The sequence below is a fragment of the Martes martes genome, assembly GCF_963455335.1.
Source record: "Martes martes genome assembly, chromosome: 6".
NCBI classification, from domain to species: Eukaryota; Metazoa; Chordata; class Mammalia; order Carnivora; family Mustelidae; genus Martes; species Martes martes.
In genome coordinates, this window is record NC_137893.1 from 101,385,245 (window position 1) to 101,404,878 (window position 19,634).

Below are 19,634 nucleotides of genomic sequence, written 5' to 3' on the forward strand. Positions count from 1 at the left end.
AGATGAAAATACATGTTGCTACACTTTATAAATGTTAAGACCTCTATATATCAAAAAGGCCAATATGAAGACTACTTCACCATTTTAACAATCTGATGTTAGAGCCATGACAGCCCATTACACGTCTGAGGTGAAAAATTTCGAGAGTGGCACTTTTGTGTGACGATGAGAAAACCTCCCTCTGAGTAATTTAAACTCCTGGGGGGAGGAGCAAGGCAAGGATCCTCTAAGAATCTCCCTCTCCATCACCGTCCCAGTTAAGAAAAGAGGAGTGAAACAGTTCTCCACCAGAGCAGCTCTGGGCTTTGATACCTTTCTCATCACCCCCAGCTGCAATTTACAAGACTGTCACCTGCCGCAGGGCTGCTTCCAAGCGGGTCTGCTTGGATATGGACAGTGCACACACAGTCTCCCAGCGTGTGCTCAGTTCCTGCATCTGGACCTTGACCCAGGAGGAGTCGTCTCGGCTGCCCTCGATGAGCTCTCGGGCTGAGCGCTTCAGGGCCTGCACGCTGCTGGTCCTCTTCCCCAGTTCTTTCTGGAAAACCTAGAAAGACCATATTTTCATAAAAAATTGGTTTTTCACTACAAAATGAAACCAGTAAAACACAGTGTGGAATATATGTGTACATGACCTCATGCACCAGTCTCTAAGATTTACAGTTTAATGAGCCATACTTCTCACAGAATCTTCAGGAGCTCAGTCATGACATGCTTGCTCCTAACAGAACTATAAAGCTGTTCAACCTTCTAGCATCCTCCTGAGCAATCAAACCTTAATTTTTAAATGACACCTTGGATTTAAATAATGGTGGCTACTCATATGCAATTCCACAAGTGAAAACGTCACATTCTCTTTTTTTCTACAATTCTTTACTACGGCATCCCAATTCCTCTCAAATCCTCAGTGTAAGTGCCAAGAATGTGCTGGCTACCTCATGTCTCTTCATTAATAGACAAATAGACTAATGAAGAACTAAGCAATCTTGGGGTCTGCACAAGGGTACTGGAGGGAAGGGCAGGGGAGCCCACAGGGAGGGCTTCAGCTTTCACAGTATCCTGAGAACTAACCTTTAATGTCAAATTTTAGAGGCTTACACCCTTATCTGTCCTTTTGGAAGAAAAGCTTTTTTCCCGTCTCTTGCCTAATTTTGATAAACTTGGATGTGCCAGGAGTTAGACTGGCTTCTTTTGGCCACAGACCTAATCCAAAAAATGAGCCCAGGGTACTCCATTTCTGATCCAAGAGTCAGTGTGTGCAACTACATCTTTCAAATTAACCAAGCTTATGGACAGAATAAGATTACCTTATTTTTCTAAAAGATGATTACAAATGAATATTACTAAGCACATCTTATCATTTTGGCTCTATCGATGAGTTTCTGTTCTGATAATCAAATCATTCATAAAAGTGAGCCCGTCAAAAACAGTCCAAACATAGTGCAATAAATTCTTTGTTTGCTTTCACTCTAGTGGTGTTAAATGAGGTGTGCCTGCAGACAGACAGACACACACACACACACACACACAGAGGCATCGAAAATACATCTGTGTAATCTGTTTGTGATAGGACTCGCCCGATAGTCCTGAACTGACTTTCCAATGTACTTGGTGAACTTAAACTTCCTGAGCCTTCCAATTGTATTACTAATGCTGAATGATTAACTCATTCTTGATAACCTTTAATATATAAAAAACCTGGCAAGTGCTGAAGGGAGTAAATATTTAGACAGTGAGTTTATACAAATGGCATTTATGTAAAAAGTAACATTACACTATTCATTACTCATTGAATGAATGCCAAGGAATGAAAAAGTCTGTATCAATCATGCACAAAACATTTGTTTCAATACAGGCAAAGCAACAAAACTCAAATTTTTTTCTTTTTGTAGGCCCAATCACAGTTCTTCATCTATTCTTTGATTTTTTAATGATACTTAAATGTAACAAACTCTCTTTTATAGATATAATCAGATAACAGAACTAAAAAAGAGGAAATAAATATGCAAAAGCACCAACTATTTAAAAAGGAACAGGTTAAGATCAAAACAGCGTAACGAGGCAAGTATAAAGAAAACATTTTAAAGTGAAATAAATTTTCTAATTCAAACATAAGAGAGGAGAAATAAAACAGTGCTGTAAAATACAGTGCTGTAAAATATTTGTATATAAAGTCTACTCTGGTACAACCATCCCATATTACTACTGTGCCTCAGGTTGTTTTTGAGGTTCTTTAAGTTGTAACACAACATTTTACCATAATTTCGGACCTCGCACTCAGTATCAGTGGGATGTCTTGAATATTCCCTTTGATTGGCACAAAAAATTTAAATCCATCTCAGGAGATTGCCAGGAAACCACTTGACTTAAAGTAATAATCGAATCCCTCAGAGCCTATGCTGATATCTCACAGATTGCTAGAGTTTAAGGTGCAAGGATAAAATGGTCTTTAAAAACAGAAAAGTAGCCTATCTTGACTCCTGTAGATAACGTCACAAATCCATACACTTATGCAATGACCAAGTTCCAGGACACTGAGGGAGTGATTTTCAATTACATAATTATTTATATGAATAACAAAAGACTGTAAAATATTCTTGGAACATGTTTTAAAACACCAGAGAACTCTAAAAGGTTTTAGATCTGGAAATTATTAAAAAAAAAAAAAGTACCTCATTGATACTAATTTTCCTGTATCACTTTTAAAGTTGGCTTCCTGATTCTGCTCAAAGCACACATATATCAATACTAAAGACTGTTACATATTATGATATATAGTCTCTACATTTTAAAAGGCTAAGATAAGGGGTTACAGCTTCCTCTAAATTCAGGATAATCAAATGAGATCAATAAAATGTTCCAGTTAATAATACCTTGTGATTATCGATCAAATTCATCACTAAATCAATGTCTCCATGGACAGGCTGGTCTTCTGCCAGCTGGGGTTCAACTCTATACAGCCAATCAATGAGGGCCTGCAAGGCATCTGTGAATTGTCCAGAAAATAACAGGGCTTCCTCCAATTTATTTTGTCTGGGGAAAAAGGTAGAAAAGTCAGACTGAGTAACAGAAAAGCCACCCAAATACCCGAACATCTAAAATCCATTTATGAAGGCTGGGCAGTGGTCAAAGAAAAAAAATAATATACAGGTATATTCAGTGCATTTTTTTGCCTTCTTTAGAAAATAACAAAACTTTTCTCAAATTTTCTTTTTTAGTCCTTAAGTAGATCGTATCCGTTCTCGGAAAATTCCTTCATTATCACCTCTAGAAATCAGTGATCTTTCAGTTTCTTTACTTAAAAAAAAAATGCCACAAAATTTTTTTTGTTTTAAATTATCATACAGTAAACTTGACTTTTTTGAGTGTACAGTTCCATGAATTGTAACACATGTAGAGATTTATGTAACCATCTCATAATTAAGAAAGAACAGTTCCGTCATCCCCCAAACCTCCCACACGCTGTCTGTAGTCATGACCTGCCTCATCTTCAACCCCTGGCATTTGGGTGTCTGCCTGCCATGAAATCATTTATAGGACATTGTAAAAAGCATATAACCTTTTGAAATGGAAGGTTTTAAGGATTTTTAAAAACAGCAAAATTTCTATATTCTTCCTATGTATTCTGTAGACTATATTCTAATATAATTTTATTAGAATATTCTATTTAATCTTGATACTGACAAAAGTAATTAAACCAAGGATCTATGAATTGTTTGAAAACATTTCTAAGATATTTGAACTCTTCTACTAAAATGGTGCTTTCTAAATCCTTAAAGATTTAGAAATTAGTTTTGGGTCTTTATGGTTCAAGTATAATGAGAAAGAAGACTAGAAAGGGATAGATGGAAGTTGGAAGGGAACACCAGGGTCAGATTGGGAGGACCTTGCCCATCACACTAAGGAACCTGTGTTCTGGTTCACACTCAATATTAAGTTCCTAAAAAGTATGAGGCAGGGCAATGACAAGACCCCATTCATATTTTAAAAAGACCATCCTCCTACTTATGGGAAAATTAGATTAAGGAGGACAAGAGGAGACCTGGGGAGACCTGAGAGAAGTCAGGTATGCGACGACAGGCTTGGAGAGTAATACCACTTTTGAGTGGATCAAGTAATTAAAAATAAATAATGATGAACAACCAAGCCTTCTGGGCGCAGGCACTGTGTAAGTAGGGTATTACAGATGACCAGAAGTTCCCAGGCAAAGGAGGTATTTAAGGTTCCTAGAATGTTCCTACAAAGCATCACTGTTGTATACTTGAAAGAAACCTACAAGGTAACCAGACTGCCCTACAGGACATGTTACCTTTCCACAGATTTTCCACAGATGGTATCCCATTTGTCTCTGAGTTCACTCAGCATGTCATCCAGTTTCAGGTTGTCATCAGCCAGGGTGGTTTTCTCCTTCAGGGAACGTCCGGTTCTGTTGGTGGTGTCGTAGACAGAATGCTTGGCTCCAAGTGATTTCTGAAACTCCTATACATTTAACAAGAAAACAGTGTGCATTTCTACTTGGGGCTAAGAAATAGTGAAGAGATATTACATGAGTTGCCCCTAATAAATGGAGTCTTAATAGAGGAAGACATCAGCAAATGATCAAGTCAGACAGTGGAATGCACCAGGGTGGGAAAGAATCCTTATAAACTGAAGAGTTTACTTTTCTCAGAAGCCACGTGGCTTTGAAAGTACCTATTATTATGAAGACAGTAATTTCAAAGCAAAACAAATCTTGAATCTTTTATAGCTATAAACCACAAACAGTATACGAGTTATAATACAATGAAATTGCTAATCGCCTATTGAAAAACCCAGGAGTTTGGAAAGGAAAAAGTAGTTAACACTCAATGAGTAACTGAAGGCCCTATGTGGACACAGAGTGACTCATCATCTGTGAATTTACTAGAGTTTTGGTTTTTGGTCAGACAGATCTGTTGTCACACATTGGATATTCACAATGATGGTACATATAATTTTATCTGTGAGCCAGGATGAGGGACAAAGAAGAACCACATCTCGAGATTCCTGCGTTCTGACCTACTGCTCATTCCAGTCACACCCCTGGGCAAGTCTACCCCCTTCCTCCTCATCTCTATGATGCCTTCCAAAAGTCTCACAGGATCTACAGATTACTTCTCCAGTACCAAATAGCCATGTTGCCAATGTGACATCTATACTTTGCCATTTTTACACTGTTAATCTGCATGTTTGTGCATGTAAATGTGTATGTGTGGGAGGGGTGGATTATATTCTGTACAGAACTCAGGTACAAGCTTTTCTAGGGCAGGGACATTGTCTTTGCAGGCCTCTCATTATCACCTTATGTTTCATGTGTGTTTGTAAGTGTCTAATAGCAAGAATGAGAGAGCTGCTATTGAATATACAATTTCATGGATGGGAAGGAAGGAAGGTCAACCTAACAAGCTCATAATATATCAGGGAAACACTACCACAGTGATTCTAAACCCTGATAAGCACATGAGAATCACCCTAGACAATAAAATGCTATGCAAATGTATAATTTTCTAAAATAACCTTGGTTATAATTACCTAATGAGCTTTTATTTCCCTTAAAAGCTAGACACTCTAAGTTAATAGAACTAACAGAACTTAATAGAACTAAGATATTTATTTTGTCTTATAATAGGAAGCCACTTCATCTGGGAATTTTTAAGCAATAAACACCATTACAATACCACACTATTTCTGTAGTTTGTTTTCTGTAATTATTTATTTTTTTCTTGTTATCCAATAACAGGATGTTAGTTTTAGAATCATTGTAAAGATTTTTTCCAAAAGAACAGATACATAAAAAATGTTATAGCTGAATACAAGGCAGATCAAAACTTTTTAAAAACAGAAAAATACCCAAAAGATGAACAGAAAAGATGTTTAAAATTGGCTTAATGTACCTTGTACCTTTGTCTCAGATAATAGTTGACTTTGGCAACAAGTCACACTAGGAACAACAGAGAATCTACCAGGGCTCTTCACATATTCTTATTTCTAGGATTCTCCAACTTAAATACACAATACACTTTCATAAGACTACATGACATGACAACTATGTTCAAGTTCAAACAGGCATTGTATTTTGAGAGGGAGCCTCTCTTTTTTCCATCCAAAGGGAAGGAAAGAAGATGCTGCTCATTGTCATTGTGCTGTCAATATTGAATGCGGCAGCTCAAAGGCAGAGAGTACCAGCAGAACAAGCCACTCAGTTGTCCTCATCTAGTCAAAGAACAGGTGCTCAATGTCTCCTTCTGTGCTCCTAGGATCATGACTTCCTGAGGTCTGTTAGAACCACCCAGAGAAGCAACCAACCTTTATGAAGAGGATGGCAAGAATTCTCTGTGGATGATAAACCCTACATCACCCCAATTTTTCCCAGCTTTTTAAAAATGATCATGTTTCAAGCAATAAAATATATGTAGACACTTAAAACGATAAAAGTGTTTTTTGCAGGACCCACTCTCTTTTACCCATATCCTTACACTGAGGGCTGATGATTACTTTATAACCAGAACGACAGACCCAAATTCAAAGAGTTGAGGAGAATGGGAATGTTCTTTGAGTGCCATGTGGTATGAATAAAAAAGGTAGAAAATATAAAATACTATGCTTCTATACCTTCTAGTCTACATAGGGAAGCCACCAACTATATGTCTTTGAGAATAAGGATGGACTTTCATATACCACATACATATAATGAAATATCAGTTTGTGTAGAGGCGACCAATTTACCCCACTAAATTGTTTGAGAGAACCTAATGGCAAAAATTACAGTACTTTCTGCTATAAAATTATCTTCTACATGGCATTTGATCTACGAAAGAAATTACAAGACAGACATGTGAAAAACTAAAATGCCAACATTTGAACACCTATAAATCTTTTATGTTATAGGTTATAGAACACTTCCAGTTTTAATTTTCTGTATTTTTTTTAACATCTGACCCTAGAATCATAGGGGAATGGTCAGCAGAGAGAAAGATACTACTGCCACTTGACCAATGTGAAGAGCAATCGGTTTTAAATTTAATGGAGGTCCATATTGGATGGCCTTTTCTTTCCCCTAGTGATGAATAAATACACAACCAAATAAGAATTTAGAAGTGATCTTGAGATAAAAGAATGGCATATATGCTTTTCTTAATTGCAGACCCACCTTATGCTGTGCAAGTTGTGTTTTTATCTTGTCTGGATCATTGGCAATTTCCAGATCAGAATCCAAAGACTTTTCTGATTCCTCTAGCCATTCCATAAGTTTACTCCATGCTTCATGAAACTGTAAAAGAAATGTACATTTCTGTCCAGAAAATTTTCTGGTGTGCTTACGATATATAGAAACTAATGAAAATGTTAAAATTAATTCAAATTTCCCCCAAAAAAGAAGAAAGCAGTGGCTTCATCGGATTACAAATGTCTTATTAACCCTTGACTTCTGTGATTGTGCCCCGCCCCACCATGGTCACTTTGTTGTAACTCATTCAAACACATAAACTTTAACAAAAATAGAAATGAGCTTAGAAACAGCGAACACCGGGAAGAACTTACCTCCCTTTCCTTTTGCTTAGTAATTAACATAAACTGTTTGTCAAGAGAATTTTATTTGTCCACTACCCTCACTGGCAGATTTGGGTCTACTTCTAAGGTGTTTCACTCCCATGTTAAGGAAAAGGAACAAAAAGGGAGGGACGAAAGATAAAGTTTATAAGTCGGTCCTAAAAAGTAACAAGAACAATAACAACAAAGGCCTTACAATTCCTACTTAATACAAGTATTTTTACTGCTGCTATCAGAATCCTCAAATTCATGCCTGTGCCTCATGTACTGGTTTATATGTAAGAGCACCCACGGTACGTGAATTCTAAGAAAACATATTTCTCTTTAGCATCTATGACCTTGCACTATTCTGGGGCTACGTATACTTGATTTCAGCCATGGTCTCTTTTCTGTTTATCACAGAGAACTAGTGAATACTATTTTGGGATACCAAATTGTGAGACTGGTTATAAGTAATTTCTCATAATGAACTTAAGTGGACAGATACATAACAAAAAACTGAAATCATCAAAATAAAGTCTGTTTTATATCAAAGCACATTAATAATGGAATAACAAAAAGAGACATAGCAATAAAGAAAAAGAGCACAGGATCACAAGGCTGGCAGGGCCCGATGAGGTCACCTCCCTGCAAACCTATCCCCCGACACATCCTTCCCACAACTCCGATCAACTTAAACATGAAAATACAGAGGCCAGAAGAGGCACAGAAACTGCCAAAGTCAGAGAACTATGATCCACATCTGAACCCAAACTAAGATGTTAGAATAATAAGAAATAAAGAAATAGTCACAGTGTTTGGTAGTCTTGTTATCACGGATGGCAAGTTTAATGGTACAAATGCACAGATTCTAAGGCTGGTCCTGCTTTAAAAACTATTTTTAAGCCACAGAAATAGAAGAAATGATATACTTTTGCACCCAAAAAGCAGCAGAAAAACCTTACAGACTAAACAAAATGAGAAAACAGAATTGACAGCATGGAGAAAGGACAAACACTTTTATAAACTAGATGTTTGTAAGTCAAGCAATGCCCCCATCACAGAGGATACTGCTATGTTGGTGGAGAGGAGGATGTCAGGCTTATCATTAATACTGTCTTAAAAAACACAGTAAGGCACTGATTCTATTCCAGACTCACTGATAACACTGAACACATCATATATCCCCCTCAAAAAGAAGCAATACAGCATGTAATCCTACAACAATGCCATTTGTCATTTCTAAAGCTTTTAACAAATTTGTGCTGAGAGCTTTAAACACTGAAACATGTGACTACCATGACATCTTCTATATCACCCGACGGAGCCTGGCTCCCCAGAAGAATGGAGTGAAATGTCAATTACAGAAAAATGCAACTAAATGGGGCAAAAAGAGTCATTAGAAAATTCAGCCTCAACATTATACTGAGTTTCTAGCAAAATTCAAAGATCTATGCCAACCAAGGCAGGCGCGTCTCTCTCTTCCCTGGAGCACAGAGATACGGAATTTTACCTCTTCTCTGTATTTAGTCTAGGAATGGAATATAATAACAGGTGAAGATAGGAAGGGGCATTCCTTGTGAGATTTTCCAGATTGTTTAGCTTAAACAAAAAAGGAAAAATGAAACAGCCCTAAAAGGTGAAGACAATTAATTTAAAAGCAGTGTGGAACTGCACCAAAATACTAGAGAAGAAATGATAGCCTGTCAATAAGGGTACAGATTCAGAGAGGTGAGGAGAACCCGCCAGCTCAGACATAGAATCTGCCCTTTCAGGAAGCTGCCTAGAGGGTCAAGTGTCCTCCTCTCGGCCCTGAGAGTCTGTGGACAAAGTCTGGCTGAGAAGCTAAACACAAGGTAGCAATTTAATAAAGTATAATGACTTAGTCCGGGTATGAGAGTAGAGATTGCAAGAACAAAGGGAAAAACCAACAAACCGAACTCATAGCAAAAAATCTGAGCCTCTTTTTGGACCTTAATGATAACAGTTAGTCTATGAAGCCAAGCTATAATCAGTCTTTTCAAGATCAGTCCTCAGGACCGGAAGGTGCTGCCAGGGCGAAGAGTGACATCACCATTGAAACTCAGGCCACAGCCCTTTTAGGAAATAAACACCTTGGCCTTGTGCCACGATTGTTACAACGAATACAGCTTGCAACAAAAGTACTTTTAACAACATGATATGTATTTCAACACCTAGAACTGATTGATTGCCAAGTTCAGAGAGTTTTACAAAAGCTTACCTGCTTGGCTCTCTTCCTTGCCTCATCCAAAGATCTTCCTCTTTCTACTAACCGTTGAACCACTTTTTCCCATCGACTCTGGACACTGATCAATAGATTCTTAATTAGGACAACATCTTGTTTCTGACTGAAATATTTCAGGTGGGTTCCAGTTTTGTCCAGCTCTATTATCTGCTCACGGTGAGAATTTACTTCATTGGCAAAGACCTTTACCAAAGGAAAAAAAAAAAGGGTAGAATTAGAAACAAATGAAAAAACTATTCTATCTTGGGGTGCCTGGGTGGCTCAGTGGGTTAAAGCCTCTGCCTTCGGCTCAGGTCATGATCCCGGGGTCTTGGGAATCGAGCTCCGAATCGGGCTCTCTGCCAGCGGGGAGCCGGCTTCCTCCTCTCTCTCTCTGCCTCCCTCTCTGCCTACTTGTGATCTCTCTCTGTCAAATAAATAAATAAAATCTTTAAAAAAACAAAACAAAACTGTTTTATCTTAAAAATGATTTTGGTGTCATGAGCTCAAACCATTTTAAAGGACAAAATAAAGTTTTCAAACCACCAAGTTCATGCTTCTGACATTAAAACAGTGTGTTGTCTAAAAAGGCCTGAAATGAGAATGCTAGCCATCTGAGTTACAACATACCTTGTGTTCATCGATTTGAAACAAGACTGTGTCCAAGATAAGACTTGGCCGAGAAGCTACATTTAGGGTCTGCTCTGCCTGGGTTAGCCAGTTGATGAAGTCTTGGAGAGAATTGTGGAACTCCATTGCCAAGTTGAGGGCCTCTTCCAGTTTAGTCTGCGAAGACAGATTATTTAGTATTTGGTGATACTTAATTCCCCCTCCCTTGCCCCAGTTTAACCACTCTCTGGCAGATTTCCTTCCCATCCATACTTTATTTGTACTTAATCTGTATTTCTTTATTACCTAAACAGTTTATGAATGTAATGGGCTTTCACTAAAATACTGGCAAAACAAACTCCCTTCAGTATAGTGAGAAGATCTCACTGCAGCTAAAAAAAAAAAAAAAAAAATCTAATACAAACTAAAATTGTGACTTGGGGGCAATTAACCACAGAATATCACAGAACATAATTACTAAACAGAATCTGCAGAAAGAAAACTTGACATTCACATGATTAATGTTGGGGGTCAAAGTACTAAGAAATATATGCACATTATGCTCTGTCAGTGAGGACACACAATCTAGTATTCCTAGCCTATCATTTCTCTGATAGCATTAAACACTGATAATTTTTATCCCTTTTCATGACTTTTGTTATGGAAGTGCTTATTATATATACGATCATCTCGCTCTCTTGCCCTCCTTTTTTCCCTCCCCACTACATACCTGAATAAGTGTGATTAGTATTATTTAACTATCCAGAATTAGTGTGGTTCACAAATTTAAAAATATACCTAGTAATGCTTGATATATGATCTGTTTGAATAGACTACTTTAACTCTGTTCTCCCATGTTAAAAGAGAATATTATTTCCAATTGACCCCATGAAACCTCCATATGTATACAAAGAAAATTTAAACACGGATCATTAAAAGTTCCACTGATAATTCTACTCAGAGATAAAGTAAAGCCCACAAAATAAAACAACTAAAATGATCATTCTAGGGCATTAATTAAAGCACATACTTTCCTTTCATTGAGCTTGGTTTCCACCGATTCCCATTTTTCTTTCAAGTTATTTAAGTCTTGGTCAATTGTCTCTGCAGATTTGGGGCATCTTGCAAGCATCTGCTGGCCTTTCTGCATCAGACTTTTGTATGTTTCTTCTTTAACATCAAAGGCAGCACAGATTTCCTAAATTGAGATATCCCCCCAAGTTATATCATTTTTAGGAGAATAAAATCCAAGAGTTCCTTTTTCGAGGTCATCAATCCCAAGCCCCTTATCCTATATTCACCTCTATCCAACCCAGAATAACCCTGACACATTCAAATTTTTCACTGTACTGAAACAACACCTAAACCTATAGACATAATCCTGTCTGCCAGAAAGCTCAGAAATGCTGCTATCATTATCAGTCCATTCCAGCATGCTAAAGTTTATGAAGTAATGTTTTAAATGTTTTCCAGAAAGGTTTCACTGCACTATAACCAATCAGGTCTGTGACCCTGAGTGGGTAATTTAACCTCTCTGGGCCTCAGTTTCCTCCTCTGTAAAATGGATTTTCTACGTCTCTCCTCAGACTGTGATACAATGGCTGTACTAATTTTTAGTATAAGTTAATTCTGTGCTCAGAAGACAAACAATGAATAGAAAATAGAGACCCAATATAAGAGATTTGAAGCTGATTATTTAGACTTTGGAATCATAAAAGACAAACTTGTGGTACTATGGATACTACTTTCATTTATAGAATTTTTAAAGCTTTCAACTGCAATGCAGTTGTGTTTCTTTTACAGAGAATATTAAAAAATTATGAAGGCAAATTCAGAATTTAGTATCAATAACACAAGAGTTACATTCATGTAAAAACCTAAGACCAGCTCTCTTTCGTTAGTTCAATTATAACATGGGTCAAATTACAGCTCCTATTAAAAAATACATTCTGTGTCTAATATTTTCAACTAACATAGTTCAATAATTTTTAAAGCTGATATAATTCATAAAATTCATATTTTAAAGTATACAATTCAGTGTTTTTTAATGTATTTACAAAGATGTGCAAGCATTACTACTAATTCCAGAACATTTTTATCTTCTCAAAACTTTGTAATTTCTTAAGCCCTAAAAAACCCAAAAAACTTTCTAAACATAGTTATAATATCACCTACCAAAAGCCTTTAATCCTAAAGCAAAACTTTTAAATACAGCTAAATCTCAGGAAACTGTAATATTCCAGGTTTTCTAGTTTCCTTCATTTCTAACACAACCAAATCAAAACAGCATTACTAAAATGATATTAACAAGTACCTGTAACTTTAGAATTCCTTAAATCATGGAATTTACAACTCTACTGGGTTAAGCAAACTCATTTTCAATACCTCACTCACACTAAATAAGTGGATATGTATAGTAATATTTTTCTAAAAGTAAAGTATTTCTAAGATAAGCTCTTTGCTTTCCAACCTTTTTACTATATTCTTCTAAATCAACATTTTAAAACTATTTGTTATTAGAGAATAATCCCAACTATGTTAGTTTAAGAAGTCATTAAACTTCTACTTAATGGACATTGTCCCTGATTAACTATGAAAGTAGTTCCAGGAAAGTAAGAAGTATCTGAAAGTCAGTTAGGTTTTATGGAAAAGGAAAACACAAGCACTGCCAAGTTACTAGTCAATTATTTTTTCAATGAAACAAATGGGTCCCTGTGGCACCAAAAAAATGACAGTAACAACAACAAAACCACATACACAGTAATTTTCTAGAACAATGAATATACATTAAAGGTTTCTAGGAAATTCTATACTGGATTGATAGAACTGATTTTAACTGCTCATAGCAACTGAATAAGATGCTACCTCTGTCGTATTTCTTCACAATACCTACAAGGACGGTTACTTCCTCTCCAAAGCACCAAATTCAAAATTATTTACAACCTAGTGCCTTTTCAATAAGCTCTTACAACAACACTCTACATCCAATAAAGACAACAGGCTTTAATGCATAATGGCCCATTTCTTATGCCCGATTCCTAAGTACCTGTACTTTTATTTCCCAAAATACTAATTATTAGTATTTGAATATTAAAAAATTTTTCTGATACGAATTCACAAGTACATAAAATGATTAGTTTTCAAAATCTGAAATAGACTCCTTTCTCTCAGAACTTCTAAAGCTGAGTTACAATGTAAATGAATAGGAAATGTCAATAAATTGAAGTCTAAATTTAATCTGTCAGTCCACATTTCTGTGAAAGAAAGCCAGAGTCTCGAGTTTCATTATTTTTTTCATCCTTATCTTTAAGAATTGACAGTGCCATAGAATCTGGGTGGGAACAGCCCATAGGTACAATGCTTCCAATTGGACAATTAACAGAAGCCTCCTGTTGGTCCATAGCTACTATAGGTGTGAAGTTGAAGATACAATGGGAACACCATTAAAACAAATAAATAACTCTTGAACAGAACAAGAACATACTTTCCAGCCTTCCAGACAACGAGATGGGAGTATAATGCTTACAGCAGTAACTTTAAAGTCAATTCTAATTACTTTAGGGATTCTTCTCTTCCGTCAAGATACAACAGTTTAGATTTACACTATGTTGTGTTACTATCCATACAAGCTCATCATTTTATGGGGAAAAGTTTGCTTCTAAAAAAATGTCTAGACTTCTAAAACCTTTCTTCATATACTGACGCACTAATCTCTGATATAAAGAATAGGTTCTGACTTGAAAATTTTAATCAATAAATGGTTTTTCTAGCACTTACACACAAAGATTTCTGCTATAAAACTGTATATCCTTTAAACCTTCTCCCACAATTTATTTAGCACCAGGGCCCACACCAACTGGTCAGGGTCTTAATCGGAGGCCACAGCTGTAGAAAATAATAGACTTACCATGTGGGCATTAAGCTGCTCCCTGGCTGTTTCCGGTAAACCTCCCAGCGGCTTGGATGCTAACAGATGACGCTCCGTGTCCGTTAGCCACTGCTGCAAATCCTCAATCTCACCATGGAACCCTTTGGCCTGGAGTGATAGAGAGTTTTAAGTCTGGGCCGTAAAAACATTGTCACTTTCTAGCAGAAAACAAGGTTTAAACAATCCCGGCCTGCTAAGCCTCTCCACGCATTCTTAAGAGCAGGCAGGTGCAAATGGATTTGTCTGCCTTTCCTCATGAGAGCCCTGGCAGATAAGACTATTACACTAAGAACCAGAGGGCTGTCTTCTCATCTGCTCTGTTCTTTATCCCACTTATTTTTACTCCTCTCCTTGAGGGATAAAAATCAAATAAGGGTCTACAAACCAATCAAAGAATTCCAGGCTACTTTTTTATAAAGACTTATTTATTTATTTTAAAGAGAGAGAGAGAGAGACAGAGAAAGAGAGCAAAATCATGGGGGGGGGCAAAGAGAGAGGGAGAGAGAGAATCTCAAGCAGACTCCCCACTGAATGCACAGCCTGATGCAGGGTTCCATTCCAAGACACTGAGATCAGAACCTGAGCCGAAATCAAGAGTTGGACGCTTAACTGACTGAGCCACCCAGGAGCCCCAGAATACCATGCTATTTTGGTCCTGCAGGACAATGAACGTTTGAGAATTTACTCTTACTCACCTGGCGCAAGGCACCATCCAGCTGCTGTTTCCTTTGTTCTGTTTTTTCCAAAACATTTTTCCAGCGTTGATTTAAAACCTCTAGCTTGTTCTGAAGGCTGCTTGCTTCTTCTCCTGCACTTGATTCAATTAGGTCATTTCCTGCTTTATTAACGGCTTCCACTGTGGACTGATGGGCTAATACATCATTTTGAAGCACCTGAAAATATTAAGATAACACTATGTTTACTAGCTCATCACAGGTTAACATCGCTTTTCATGCAACTTTAATTTGCTGAGTATAAAACATTCTGAAGCAAAAACATATGCAGAGAATTTTAATACAAGAAAGTGTTAAAATGGTGGCCTTCTTTTCCCTTAATTTTGCAGCTTTCCTGGATATACCCTTAGTCTACCAATAGCTCCTGAAATGATTATGTAAGAACATTCTATTAGTTCTTTGCATTAGGATAACCTTGCAAATTGAGGACATTAAATATCTGGAGATTATAATTAAAAGGTTCTATATGTTTTCATTTGATTCACAATCATTCTAATTGAACTTAGTTTTCATGCCTTAATAATTTTTAAAAAGGAGGGATCTTTATAAAAAGCATGTACTTTGATAGGTTAACAATACTAATCACTTTCAGAGGTAAGAGCTAAATATTCCTGTGGTCAAAGTATAAAGGTAGATCTATAAAATTCATTCTTCTGAATGGTCAAACTCCTGCTACATAAGGCAGAGCCTAAGCACCAGAGAAGCAAGAAGGAGAGGGATGATTTTAAGCCCTTTCATTTCTGACCTTTAAGAAATGGAAGGAGAAGGGAGAAGGAGACCTTTCTAACTCCTCACAGATAGATAAACAGAACTAAAAGATCCCTACTCATACCTTGCCAAAATAACTGCATCAGGGCCTGTCATGTCCCCACTGCTACTATATTCTAGAAAATTCCTGTCACCGATGTACGTTGTTTTTAACGACAACTGCTAAGTTTATGAAAATGTAAATCCTATATAAACGCACACCATGGGAATAAACATCTTTTCATGCAGGACAGTCTGACTAGTCATTACTGCTCTTAACAAAGGTTTAAGACAGACATTAAATAATAAAAAAAAATTAATGATTCAAAATAAGTCCTAACTGCCTAATCAGATATGGTTGGGCAATGACTATATATGACCATATAGACCGCATAGAGAGAAATGTTTTTTAAAGATTTATTTATTTTAGAGATATAGGAAGAGAGAGTGTGTGAGGGTAAGGGGCAGAGGCACAGGGAGACGCAGGCCCCCTGCTGAGCACAGAGCCCTGACACGGGGCGTGATCCAGGACCCTGGAACCATGACCTGAACTGAAACCGAGCCACCCAAGCACCCCAAGCAGGAGAGAAATTTTAATTAAAGTACAATTACTATAGGGAGATGTATTAAAGAAGGAACCAAGAATACTAAAAAACTGTTTAGCGTGACACTAAAGTGTCAAAAACCTTTCATTTTAATATAACAAACATGTAAAATTATTAAACATTTACTATTTGATAATCAAGGAAAACTTGCATATGGTCAGAATTTAGGACCTAACCTTAGGTAAGATGCTTCTATTCGTGTGAATGCGAAAGTTCTATGAAAGACTGTTGACTGTCAGGATAAACTCTACTGAGCATAACCTGTTATTCATTAAGCCTATTGACTTAAGAGATAGAAAAATTTTTTTTCTTCTTTTTTTTCTCTGAAAAAAAATTATGTATCTCACTTTTCCTGGGCAAGTCAATGGCTTTGGTCATTTGTACAAAGATTCTAACAACTGGGTTTCAGGATTTATTTTTCTAGACAAATGAACTTTATCATAATAAGGTAGAGGTCAGCTCTCAACCCCTGTGAGGTCTGCTCTGATGACCTAGGCTGGAGATCATCTAAAGCCCAAAAGATGCCTCCCGCTTTCAGTTCGGGGCCCACTGTCGTCAGCTCCATGCTTTCTTGTTCCCTAAACCCCTCGGGCTCTAAGGAGATAGGGAATTTTCTTTATTAAGAACTGTCAACCAAATGTCACAAAGATGATAATATAAAGTTGTTCTGAATGTATCTCAAGATTAAAATTTTTAATTTAAAGCTTCAAACAAGTGCAGACATATAAAGACCCTTGTAAACATAATAAATATTATTAAAGACTGATTCAGAAAGAAAAAGACTAAAGACACAGGAAGCCAGTGGGAATTAAGGGAGACACGAAGACTATGGAGCAAACTCTCACCTAGTGAGAGACATATAGGCGAACAGAAAAGATGTCCAACGTGCCAAACAAGCGGCAGGTGAGATACACGGAGATAAGGGTGACCAGAGGGAAAACACACACACAGCCTGCAGTGGAACATTTCGAGGCTATGACTTGTAGGCTTTCCCCAAAACCTTTAAAACTAGCCCATGTCAATCCAGTGACAAGGATAGTCAGGGATTTAAACAAATGTTTGCCATGCAGCCTTAAAACTTCCCCAGAAGTTTCCCACCCTTGCTGTTCTTGACGACTGCCTTGAACTACGGAGAAAAAATTTTGATCATGATCTTTTAAAAAGTGTGTTTTAAGTAGCTTAATCGTCAGTTACAAACATCAAATGTGGAACTGTGCTAAAATCATAAACTTGAAAAATCCATCAAGAGGAAACCTACCAGAAACAATCTGATGGCACTAAAAATGCATAGAGAAAAACGACACGCAGCTACATACGTGATGCTTGGCAAGTTCAATTTCAATGGCCTTAGGATCTCCTCCCACGGGTTTCTGTTCACTGAGCAGGCCCTCTGTGTGCGTCAGCCACGTCAACAGCTCATCCAGGGCGTGCTGGAACTGGCCCAGGGCTAACAAAGCCCCCTCCAGCTTATGCTACAAAGAAAGTCAAGAGGAAGAAAAGCCATATGAATTCGATATTATAAATGACATACCTTTATAAAAGTAACAAAGGCAAAAAAAATCAATTGTAAGCATATCCAATGAAGCCCAATCAAAATATCCAGTTTGAAATTCCTTGTGGTTAAAAAAGTCATGTGAGAAACAGGAAGAATTCTAATAAAATAAGACTTTAGGGGCTTTAAAAGTTTAGGTACTTAATTATCTAATTTCTTTTAATAATGATTTTACCTTAATATATGAACTTGAACTTTTCTAACTTCTTAATGAAAGTGTCAGGGTTTACCTGTCTGTTGATAATTCTTTCATCCAGACTATCCCATATCAATTTCAGCTCCATTAATGGGTCTTGAACAGTGTGTTTGTCACTCTCTTCTGTTACTTTCTTCAGCAAAAGCTCTGCTTGATGGTTCAGTCTCTCCATTTCTATCTGCTGTTGGTAGGCCTCGGACTTAAATTGCTATTTAAAAAAAAAAAAAAGAGAGAGATATGAAGGAAATTTGTTTTAAATCAAAACTTCAAACAAAAAAATTCTATGGATTCAATATTTATTCTAATTTGTACTTCTTATAGTCAGGGAGGTGAAAGAAATAAAAATGTAACACAAAAGAATTATAAATTGAAAAAGATGAGAGAAGCCTTTTTTCTTTATTCAATGTTTTATGATGGAAAGGTATTTCTATTTATAATTTTGATATTTCACACTTTTGTCCCCTACGGCAAAAAAAAAAAAGTAAGAAATTACAAGGTTAATCTTATTTCTAATGTCTACATATACTCAATATGTGAGCTTTGAAATTATAGAAAATAAAATAAAAAATAAAAACTCCCCCAAAATATCTCTAAGAAACCCAGGTTAACATTGCTTGCTCAAAAACATATATACATCTTGTATCCACTGAACATTTTATGTTTTCCATAGCTGCGCTGTGTTAATAGTTATTCCTACACCTCACCCACTGCTGACTCAGAATAACATTATTTTTTCTCCCAGCACTCACTAAACATGTATTTAATAATCTCAGCTTTGCCAACCAACACAGGTTACTAAATGGTTGCTTGTAGGAGACTGTCCTTTCATAAAATATTTATTTTTAATCTGTAATAGTAAATCATTAAATAGTAAAAGTCATTAATGGCTAAACAGTCCCTTAATTCTTTTCAAGCATAAAAATAATAATTAAAAAATACTAACTAAGGTATCGTGAATATGTGCTTTCTTTTCACCAAGCTGTAAAGAAAATAATTTTATTCTCAATTTAAGCTAAGGGCATAAAAGTGAGACCAGTTAGAGAACTGTCCCAAGGGTGTCTGGCTAAGCGGAAGCACTCGGATGTAATGTCAGACAATCTAATTTCAGAGAAAGCACTCTTTAGCAGCCTGCTGTATGAAAACTATTGAGATATATGTAAATATCCAAAAGTGTACACCTGTGAATGTACACAAAGTATATCATGTGTTTACTACATGATCACATATAGTTAAAGAAAAAAACTGCAATCTAACGATGGCAACCGTAATAATTTCTAAATGAAATATTCTAAATTTTACTCAGAGATGAAAATGCTATAATTTTAAACCCAGGTAATAACTATATAAAAAAATCTAGCAGAGTTCATTGAAAATGGTGTGATGTCTCTGTGGATGGAAACTTGAAATTAGGAAGGAAACAGCTGATCCCACTTGGATAAATCATCACCAGCACAGAAGAATTCAAAGAGGAAA

The 19,634-nt window shown here is 36.6% G+C and overlaps 1 protein-coding gene across 3 annotated transcripts in view; it reads right to left on the bottom strand.

Moving 5' to 3' along the window:
* DST (dystonin) overlaps positions 1–19,634 on the bottom strand; it is a gene marked incomplete at its 5' end in the record, with an annotated part of 401,175 nt that overhangs the window by 23,132 nt on the left and 358,409 nt on the right. For all 3 annotated transcript variants that reach the window (XM_080806480.1, XM_080806481.1, XM_080806482.1), the window contains 11 exons: positions 353–547; positions 2,874–3,033; positions 4,310–4,479; positions 7,169–7,288; positions 9,788–9,994; positions 10,421–10,576; positions 11,430–11,597; positions 14,307–14,435; positions 15,023–15,220; positions 17,730–17,885; positions 18,196–18,369. In XM_080806480.1, the coding sequence (XP_080662606.1) occupies positions 353–547; positions 2,874–3,033; positions 4,310–4,479; positions 7,169–7,288; positions 9,788–9,994; positions 10,421–10,576; positions 11,430–11,597; positions 14,307–14,435; positions 15,023–15,220; positions 17,730–17,885; positions 18,196–18,369 (1,833 nt within the window). The remainder of the gene's footprint in view (positions 1–352; positions 548–2,873; positions 3,034–4,309; positions 4,480–7,168; positions 7,289–9,787; positions 9,995–10,420; positions 10,577–11,429; positions 11,598–14,306; positions 14,436–15,022; positions 15,221–17,729; positions 17,886–18,195; positions 18,370–19,634) is intronic.